A 9,624-nucleotide genomic window follows, 5' to 3' on the forward strand; every position below is an offset into this window, starting at 1 on the left:
TGCCCAAATTAACAAAGGAAGAAGTGAAGCAGGAAGCCCTACCTGCAGCCAGAAGGCATCCTGTGCGTGAAGACAGCACAGGGCGCCCAGGAGAGGGACCCTGAGAAGAGGCCAGCCCAGGGTTGGGCCAGGAGCCAGGGAGGGTGTCTGGGTCCTGGGCGTGAAGGACCAGAGGGTTCTAGCCTAGAGGCCCCCTCTGTACAAGGCGCTGAGAAAGGGGTGACGGGCAAAGTGCTCCTGGTCCATACCCCAGCACCACCCTGCCTGGGTGAGGCACCGTCCCGGGAACCATTCTGGACTTTGCTGTCTCCGCTCTGAGAATGGGGGTGGGGAAATGACACCCCACCTCTGACAGCTGGAGCTGACCTGTCCAGCAGGCAGCTGTCCCTCTCCATGGGACGGGCCAGGTGGGGACCCACACCCAAGCCTGAGAGCCACAGAGACGAGGGGCCAGACCAGGGGAAGCCTGAGCCACCGAATCATCAGCCTGCCCTCAGATCCATCCGTGGGCCCAGCTTGGCTGGCTCACTAGATGTTTCCGGCCCACTAGACCAGTGTCCCCAGAGCTCTCAGGCTGAGGCAGGGAGGCCCTAGTGAGCTCAAGTTACTGAGGCCTGCAGGTGGCCACGAGGAGGGGCTAGGACTGGCCCTGTCTGCACATCCTTGTCCACGCCAGTCTCATTGCTGCCTGCCTGCTGCCTGCCCACACGTGTGCCTTCCCATCTCCGGCTTCTGCAGCCTTTCCACCCCAGGGAGTAGTCACCAGCTCTCGGAGGCTGAACAGCAAGCCAGGGGGACAGTGGGTACCAGGGCTGGCCAGGCTCGGGGGCAGTACCTCGGTGTGGGGCGTGGCTCAGCACAGAGCTGCCAAGCCCAGGCCTGTGAAAATGCACTTTATTGGCTCCCAGGGAGTGGGACACAGGATCAGAGTGGACACACGCAAGGCCGGGGGCCAGTGTGGGGAGCAAAGCACTGGGCCTGCCCGGGCCCTGGTTTCCCTGAGGACTGATGTGAATGGGGGCCCCACTGGAGAGATGCTTGGGGCTGCAGAGCGGACGGAATGTGGGCCCAGGTGGTGCCCTCAGCTCCTGGCAGGGTTGATGGGTGGTGGCTCTGCCAGCCGATGGTCCGCTGGCACCTGCTCCTGCCTTCCAGCTTCATTTCCGGGCCTGCTCGTAGTTGTCAGTGAACCAAGCACAGGTCTCCTTCACCGCTGCAGAGGCGGGCAGGTGAGGGCCATGGGCAGGGAGGGCCAGGGCCACATGGGAGGAAGTGGGGGGAGTCCCAGGGACAGGGAAGTCACCCCTCTGAGCTTTGGTGTCCCACCTCCAGGGCAGTATAGGCTCTGAGGGGGGCGCCTCACCTTTGCCCTGGTAGGGAGCATGAAGGAGAGGCTGGGGCAGGCCAGCAGGTGTGGGGGCCACCAAGTGGAGGGCTGTGGGGTCAGGGCTCACCCTGCTTGAAAGGTGTGAACCGGAAGTCAGGCAGGTAGGTCCTCAGCTTGCTGTTACTGGCTGTCTTCTTAAACTGCCCATCCGACTTGGATGTATCAAACTGCATGCTTTGTCAAGGCCACAGCGAGAGGAGCACCTCCACTCCCAGCCCCCGCAGCTTGTCCTTGAATCTCTGCCATTCCCAGGGAGCCACAGCAGAGCTCCTCCGCCTGCCAGGGTGGGCATCCTCCCTCCAGTGTCCCACCCACGCTGGCCCTGTGCCGGGAGGCCATGGAGCCTGCCAAGGGGCCCCTGCCCAACCCCCAGCACTGGAGCCAGAGGATACAGTGACCTCCCCATGGAAGTCCATGGCCTCCACCACCGCCTCGGCTGCCTCCTTGATGGAGACCTCATCTTCCTCGCCCACTGTGGGGAGCCACCGGGTCAGGCCTCCCCTTGCTGCCCCCCAACTGCTCATGAATATTCCTGCTCCCACCCCTCAGCCAGCCTCCCAGGACAGCCTTGGATCCTGTCCCACCATGGAGGAAGGGGGCTGGGGGCTGAGGGCTGAGGTGCCCACCTGAGAGGATGATGGGCTCCACTTCATTGTACTCCCGCAGGACCCAGATAAAGAGCTGGGCCAGGTCCTACAGGTCAGACAGGCAGGGTCAAGAGACCATGGGTATAGCCACAGGTCCCCTCTCCCAAACACCCTTGCCGGGGAGTCCATACTGTTGTCCTTGTTCAGTGGGGGCTCAGCCTGGGGACCAGGGGTCCCTCCTTTCTCCCTCGGAGCTCAGAGCTACACCAGTGACTCCTGGAAACAGGACGCTATGGGGCCTCCACGAGAACCAGAGATGGTTCCTCTCGGAGCTCAGCCCAGACTCTCTCCTGGTCCGAGGCTCCCTTCTGCACCGCCTCCCCGACAGCCCAGCAGGGGCAAGCCCAGGGCTCAATGGGGCAGGTTCTCTGGGGAGAGCTATGCCTGCCTTTACGCACCAGCGAGTATATGAACTGCCTCCGCGGCTTCCCGGTACCCCACACCGTCAGGGCCGAGCCGCTGCCTGCAGATTCGGGGAGGGAGCAGGTGTCAGAGGCACTGAGTAACCTCCTCTCGAGCTGAGCCCCGGGACCCCGTCGGGCGGACGCACTCACTCTTGGCCAGGTGCACCTTGTGGATGAGGCCAGGCAGCACATGGCCATCCTCGATGTTGAAGTTGTCGTGGGGCCCAAAGACGTTGGTGGGGATGACAGCGGTGAAGGTGCAGCCGTACTGCTGGAAGTAGGCCCTGCGGAGGCACAGGGTCTCCTGCCCTCGTCCTGGGCCCGCGATCCCACCCCACGCTGCTGCTGGCCTCTTACTGAGGCTGGCACGAAGACCCCACCGGCCGGCCCCACCCGCCCCTGGGGGCCCTCTCCCCCACTCCTGGCTGGGCCTCAGCAGGACGGGTGTGAGGACCTGTTCTGCACGTCGATCATCCTCTTGGCATACGAGTACCCAAAATTGCTGCTGTGGGGTGGCCCATTGTGGATCTGCAGGGGCGGGAGAGGCAGAGGCCACTACTTTCTGGCCCCGCCCACAGGCTCCCCAGCCCCGCCCACAGCCAGGCCCCGCCCCTCACCATGGTCTCATCTATGGGGTAGGTCGTCTTGTCAGGGAAGATACAGGTGGACAGGCAGGACACCACCTTGCAGGCGCCCACCTCGAAGGCCGAGTGCAGGACGTTGTCGTTGATGTGCACATTTTTCCTCTGCAGGGGTGAGGTGGGGACCAATCAGGCTCCCCAGCTCAGATCCTAGCCCTTACCTGCTCCTCCAGATGCAAAAGTGGAGATACACCCTGGCCCTTCAGCCATGGTAGGACCCAAACCTACCCATCCTAACCCTTTCGGGACAAGGTGAAGCCTCTGGGCTTACAGACACCACGACTCTCCAGCCCCACCAAGGCTGGAGGAGGGGCTGGCTCTGCCTTCCAGTGTGAGGAGAAAACCACACCCCCAGCTCAGGGATGGACCCCACACAGGAGGCTGCTGAGGTCAGGGCAGGTAGTGGAGGCTGGGAAGGAGCCCACTCTGGCCCTGGGCTGGGCTGGGGCTCCCACTACATGGGGAACGGGGCAGTCTACTTCACCACCCTGGAGGAGCTCCCATCTGGCTCTACCTCCCAGGATTAATGAAGCCTGCCCTTGCCAAGTCCCCCCCGCAAGCCCCACTTCCTGTGCATGAACTAGACATGGCATGGCTGGAGCACTGGGACTGGTCTTGGGAGAAGGGAGAGGTGGTGGCCAGGCAGCCTGCTGGGAAGGCCGAGACACCGACAAGGAGGGCTCTGGGGTGACAGGGCTCTTGGGCAGAATCTGGTCTGAGCCTCTGCTGACCCTAGTGCCTCCTACACTTAGCAAAGCCAGCTAAGGTAAGGCTGCTGCCTACAGACCTGTGGGGTCAACCCTCCCGGACACAGCTAGCCATGGCAGGGCCCTTATACCACGCCCCCTTCCCCCAGTCACAGGCAGCAGATGCACAGAGCTCTGTTTACACCCCTGCACCCCGGAGTGTGCAGTGGGCCCAGCTCAGGGGAGCTGGGCCAGCACAGTCCTGGGAGCCAGAGGCTCCAGAGGCCCTGGGGACTCAGGGGGCACGAACCAGCTCCCAGTCCCACGTGGCCTCTGGCTCCTTTCAGCTTCCCAATGCTACAGGTCAGCTCCACGGCTTTTCCTTCTGGGCCAAGTGCCTCCAGGCCCACCTGCATTGCCCCTCTGTCCACAGTACCAAGTGTGAGTGACTAGGGGTCCCTCAGGGGCTGCCCCCACCAGGCTGTGCCAAGCCCTGATCCTCAGGGACTTCCTGGGGTGGGAATGTGGGCCTGTGAGAGTGGGAAGGCCGCCAGGAAGTTCCCAGAACCTGGGATCCTGGTTTCCAGTGCTTGCTGGGGCCACCCTCACTTACCCAGAAGTCCAAATTGTATTTGATATTCCGGAACAGGCCCCCCACCATTGCAGCAAGATGGATAACATGCGTGGGTCGGACCTTCTCAAACAGGGCGCGGGTCTGTGCTGCATCCCTGTGGGGAGCCAGGCTGTCAGGAGGCTCTGGAGGGAACCAGCACTCCAGGTTTGGGTGCTGAGTGCAGGGACTGGGTGGGACTATGGCAGGAGGAACAGTCAAAAGGGAGGGTGGCCCCAGGGCCTGGCTGGTGTGAGGGTGCAGGCTTCCAGGAAGAGATGGGAGGGTGTTTGCCCAGGAACACAGCCAAGCACACCCAGGCCAGGCCAGCCACCTAGCAGGAAGGACCCAGACACACAGCTACTGCTAGACTCAGGAACAGGCCCAGCCTGGAGCTCTTAGTTCTGGGGTCAGGGGTAGGATGGGGAGGAGGGCTGATCTCGGGATGAGCTCACTCACGTGAGATCGGCGTCTTTGGAGGAGACAAACACCCAGTCCTCTCCAGGAAGTCCAGCTCCATCTGCTACCACCTTCTGGATGGCTTTGCCTACCAGCCCAGAGCCCCCTGTCACTAGAATCCGCATGGACCCCTGGGGTTCACCCATGTCAGTTGCACCTGTAGTGTCAAATTGTGGGAGGCTGAGGCCATTATACTCCCATCCTTTGGAGCCCCACTCTTCTGTGGCAACTGGCACAGAGTGAGGCCCTCAGGGTGGGGACATAGTCCACTGGCAACCAGAAAGACCCAGCTGGACAGAGGCACCCCCTCGTCGCAGCCCTGTTCCCCAGGGAGCTCTCAGCCTACTCAGGGGTCCTGAGCTACCACCCAGCCCAGAGCAGCTGTTCCCAACCCACGACCCCCCACTGGGCCGATAAAAGGTACATTCTTCTCCCCTCTGGCTGATAAGAGGGGAGGCAGACAACCTTGGGACTGGGGCTTCTGGCGCAAGTCGTTAACACGGCTTGCAACCAAAGCCCGCATGCTAGGGACAGGCACGAGGCGGCGCCTGTGTGCAGCCCACGCCCACTCGAGGCGGGCTGGTCCTGGAGAGCCCTGGCCAGCCAGATTCCTCCAGGGCAGGACAGGCCTTGGGGCGCAGCCACCCCCAAGGATCCTATACTGGAAGCCGAAAACCTGCTCGGGCTCCGCGGCAGGGCCCCAGGACCAGCCCTTACGGGAGGGGGCCCTGCGCAGGCATCGCGCGGCTCCCAAGCCGCAGCCGGACCCCCTACCACGCAGCCGGACTCCCTCACCGCAGCCGGACCCCCTACCACGGCCCCAGGCTGCCCCCACGCCCCTCGATCCCAGACCCCTACAGCGTTCCCTGACTCTCACGGAGCATCCAGGGCCCAGGGTGAGGCTGACTCCGGTGCCACCTCACCTGCGTCCAGCGCCACCGCCGGCTCCCCGACAGCGGCTTCCGGCCGGGTGTGCTCTGGGTACGCGCGACGCCAGGTGGGGGGCGGGGTCGGGGAAGCTGGGGCGGGGCACTCTGGGACTTGGAGTCCGCGGCCGCAAAGCCGCTTGGGAAGCGCCGTCTCTCCCGCCGGCCGAGCATTGGAGGGTCCCCGGGGGAGGTGCCGAGCCGCAACCTCCTTAGCCCGCCGGGCGCTGGGCCCAGGCCCTGCTTGGGGCGGCTGGAGCACATGAGACGAGGGCCGGAAGGCAGCGCCGCGCCGGCTGCCCACGGCGTCAGGGGGAGCCTCGTGGGCGCTGGGGCCAGGCGGGCTCACGCTGCGGCGTCTCCCTGGGCTCCCCTTCCCTCCCAGGGTTCCACCCCCGAATCCGCAGACCTCGCTCTGCAGCCGCCTGGATTCCGGCCGCGATGAGGAGCTCGGGTTGTCATCCCAAACCCGTGCGCTGTCACCCGCGCCCACGGGGACGCCCAGGCTCGGGCAGCAAGCAGCAAACAACCCCAGAGTTACGGCGGGTCACGATGGGTGACAGTGGGTCACGGCAGTTTAAGGAGGATCACAGCGGATCACGATGGGTCACGGCGAGTCAAGGAGGGTCGTGGCGGCTCACAGTAGGTCCCACGGTCGCGCTGGCAGCCGCCAGCTGCTCCTGCCCTCGGCTCAGAGCCCAGTCCTGCTGTCTGGGGCGGGAGAGGGTGGCAGCCCGGCCCTGGCATCGGGAGGCCCCCGTCAACGTCTTCCATCGAAGTGCAAGCATTTAAAAGGAGTCACGGCCAAGTGCGGTGGTGGCTCAGGCCTGTAATCCCAGCACTTTGGGAGGCCGAGGCGAGCGGATCATTTGAGGTCAGGAGTTCGAGACCAGCCTGGCCAACATGGCGAAACCCAGTATCTAATAAAAAAACAAAATTAGGCCGGGCGTGGTGGCTCACGCCTGTAATCCCAGAACTTTGGGAGGCCAAGGCGGGTGGATCACGAGGTCAGGAGATCGAGACCATCCTGGTTAACACGGTGAAACCCCCTCTCCACTAAAAATACAAAAAATTAGCCGGGCGTGGTGGCGGCGCCTGTAGTCCCAGCTCCTCGGGAGGCTGAGGCAGGAGAATGGCCTGAACCCGGGAGGCAGAGCTTGCAGTGAGCCAAGCTCGTGCCACTGCACTCCAGCCTGAGCAACAGAGCGAGGCTCCATCTCAAAAAAAAAAAAAAAGACATCCATAAAGCGATGGCTTTTATCTGACCGGAAGTCAGCAAAACATTAGAGATGACTGAAGTGAGTCGCTGCTGGGCATGTCCACCTGCTCTGGTGATGGGCAGGCAGCGTTGCTTAGTGAAGACTTCATAATTTCTAAATTATTATATGTTTCTTCCATAAAAATTGTTTTCTTGTCTTTTCAGCAAAGTTACTAATTATGTTATTAAAAAGTCACATAATTTGTATTCTATTGACCGTAATGTCCAATTACACAATCTTTCTTAAGTCATTATACTTTTTTTTTTTTTTTTTTTTTGAGAGGGAGTCTTGCTCTGTTGCCCAGGCTGGAGTGCAGTGGCGTGATCTTGGCTCACTGCAAGCTCCGCCTCCTGGGTTCACACCATTCTCCTGCCTCAGTCTCCGGAGTAGCTGGGACTACAGGCACCGCCACCATTCCCAGCTAATTTTTTGTATTTCTTAAGAGACTGGGTTTCACCATGTTAGCCAGGATGGTCTCGATCTCCTGACCTCGTGATCCGCCTGCCTCAGCCTCCCAAAGTGCTGGGATTACAGGCGTGAGCCACCACACCAGGCCTGTACTTCTTTTTTGTTTTCAGAGATGCAATCTTGCTGTGTTGCCCAGGCTGGTCTCAAATTCCTGTTCTGATCACTCAAATTCAAGCAATCCTCCTGCCTTCACCTCCCAAAGCTCTGAGATTACATGCATAAGCCACTGCACTCGGCTTGTACTTTTCTTTTAAAAATTGGTTCCGCAGGGTGTGATGGCTTACGCCTGTAATCCCAGCCCTTTGGAAGGCAGAGGTGGGTGGATCACCTGAGGTCGGGAGTTCGAGACCAGCCTGAGCAACATGGAGAAACAATGTCTCTACTAAAAATACAAAATTAGCTGGGCGTGGTGGCTCATGCCTGTAATCCCAGCTACTCTGGAGGCTAAGGCAGGAGAATCACTTGAACCCTGGAGGTGGCGGTTGCAGTGAGCTGAGATCCTGCCCCTGCACTCCAGCCTGGGTGACAGAGCAAGACTCTGTCTCAAAAAAAAAAAAAAAAAAAAAAGATTCAATTTGGGGACTCTTTTCTGTTGAGTCAGTAGAAACTGAAATTATCAAAGAAATCCATAATTTCTTTTTTTTTTTTTTTGCATGTTTCTCATGCCTCAGCCTCCCAAGTAGCTGGGACTACAGGTGTGTGCCACCACGCCTGGCTAATTTTTGTATTTTTAGTAGAGATGGGGTTTCACCATGTTAACCAGGATGGTCTTGATTTCCTGACCTCATGATCTGCCTGCCTCCGCCTCCCAGAGTGCTGGGATTACAGGCGTGAGCCACCACACCTGGCCTCCATAAGTTCTTTCTTTTCTTTTCTTTTCTTTTCTTTTCTTTTCTTTTCTTTTCTTTTCTTTTCTTTTCTTTTCTTTTCTTTTCTTTTCTTTTCTTTCTTTCTTTCTTTCTTTCTTTCTTTCCTTTCTTTCTTTCTTCTCTCTCTCCCTCCCTCCCTCCTTCCTTCCTTCCTTTCTTTCCTTCTTTCCTTTCTTTCTTTCTTTCTTTCTTTCTTTCTTTCTTTCTTTCTTTCTTTCTTTCTTTCTTTCTCTTTCTTTCTTTTTCTTTCTTCTTTCTTTCCCTCCCTCCCTCCCTCCTTCCTTTCTTCCTTCCTTTCTTTTTTTGAGATGGAGTCTCACTCTGTTGCCCACTCTGTTGCCCAGTCTGGAGTGCAGTGGCATGATCTCAGCTCACTGCAAGCTCCGCCTCCCAGGTTCACGCCATTCTCCTGCCTCAGCCTCCGGAGTAGCTGGGACTACAGGCTCCCACCACCGTGCCCGGCTACTTTTTGTATTTTTAGTAGAGACGGGGTTTCACCATATTAGTCAGGATGGTCTCAATCTCCTGACCTTGTGATCCGCCCATCTCGGACTCCCAAAGTGCTGGGATTACAGGCATTAGCCACTGCGCCTGGCCAATACCCCCAAAGTCTTTATTTTATGGTAGTGTCTGTTTTGAGGGGTGAGGGACTGCAGAGCAAAGGACTATCAAGCACACAGCAAAACGGATAAATATAAAAGGACTTTGAAAATTTAGTTTTGAAACCAAACATTTATACCTCATACCCATTAAGATGGTTACTATTAAAAAGAGAGAAAATGGGGCCGGGCACGGTGGCTCACGCCTGTAATCCCAGGACTTTGGGAGGCTGAGGCGGGCAGATCACGAGGTCAAGAGATCGAGACCATCCTGGCCAACACGGTGAAACCCCGTCTCTACTAAAAATACAAAAAAAAATTAGCTGGGCGTGGTGGCGCCTGCCTGTAATCCCACCTACTCAGGAGGCTGAGGCAGGAGAATCACTTGAACCTGGGAGGTGGAGGTTGCGGTGAGCCAAGATCACACCACTCCACTCTAGCCTGGCGACAGAGCAAGACTCTGTCTCACATGAATAAATAGACAGATAGAGAAAATGGCTGGGTGCAGTGATGCACACCTGTAATCTCGGCAGGTGTGCCTCCCTCTTGGGAGGCTGAGGCGGGCGAATCAGTTGAGGTCAGGAGTTTGAGATCAGACTGGGCAACTTGATGAAACCCTGTCTCTATTAAAATACAAAAAATTAGCCGGGCGTGGTGACGGGTGCCTGT

General features: G+C 58.8%; 1 protein-coding gene across 2 annotated transcripts; it reads right to left on the reverse strand.

Moving 5' to 3' along the window:
• Positions 1-877: 877 nt before the first annotated feature.
• Positions 878-5,868, reverse strand: TSTA3 (tissue specific transplantation antigen P35B). 2 transcript variants are annotated; one of them, XM_025394566.1, is made up of 11 exons: positions 5,758-5,868; positions 4,835-4,991; positions 4,379-4,493; positions 3,056-3,184; positions 2,893-2,966; positions 2,589-2,722; positions 2,433-2,497; positions 2,014-2,080; positions 1,780-1,859; positions 1,455-1,554; positions 878-1,213 (listed from the first exon to the last, which is right to left on the reverse strand). In XM_025394566.1, the coding sequence occupies exons 2-11, from the start codon at positions 4,978-4,980 to the stop codon at positions 1,158-1,160; spliced, it is 966 nt and encodes a 321-aa protein (XP_025250351.1). In that variant the 5' UTR covers positions 4,981-4,991; positions 5,758-5,868; the 3' UTR covers positions 878-1,157. The 2 variants fall into 2 exon arrangements, with proteins under 2 accessions (XP_025250351.1, XP_025250352.1); XM_025394567.1 differs by having other exon boundaries at positions 5,712-5,830.
• Between the last annotated feature and the right edge of the window lie 3,756 nt (positions 5,869-9,624).

The sequence above is a fragment of the Theropithecus gelada genome, chromosome 8 (assembly GCF_003255815.1).
Source record: "Theropithecus gelada isolate Dixy chromosome 8, Tgel_1.0, whole genome shotgun sequence".
Taxonomy (NCBI): domain Eukaryota; kingdom Metazoa; phylum Chordata; class Mammalia; order Primates; family Cercopithecidae; genus Theropithecus; species Theropithecus gelada.

Bases quoted from the DNA above. Each gene is read 5' to 3' on its own strand.
- TSTA3 (XM_025394567.1), bottom strand. The intron at 4,494-4,834 runs GTGAGTGAGCTC...GGCTCCCCACAG, and splicing joins TCCAAAGACGCCGATCTCAC to GGATGCAGCACAGACCCGCG. The intron at 2,723-2,892 runs GTCCTCACACCC...GTGCCTCCGCAG, and splicing joins ATGATCGACGTGCAGAACAG to GGCCTACTTCCAGCAGTACG.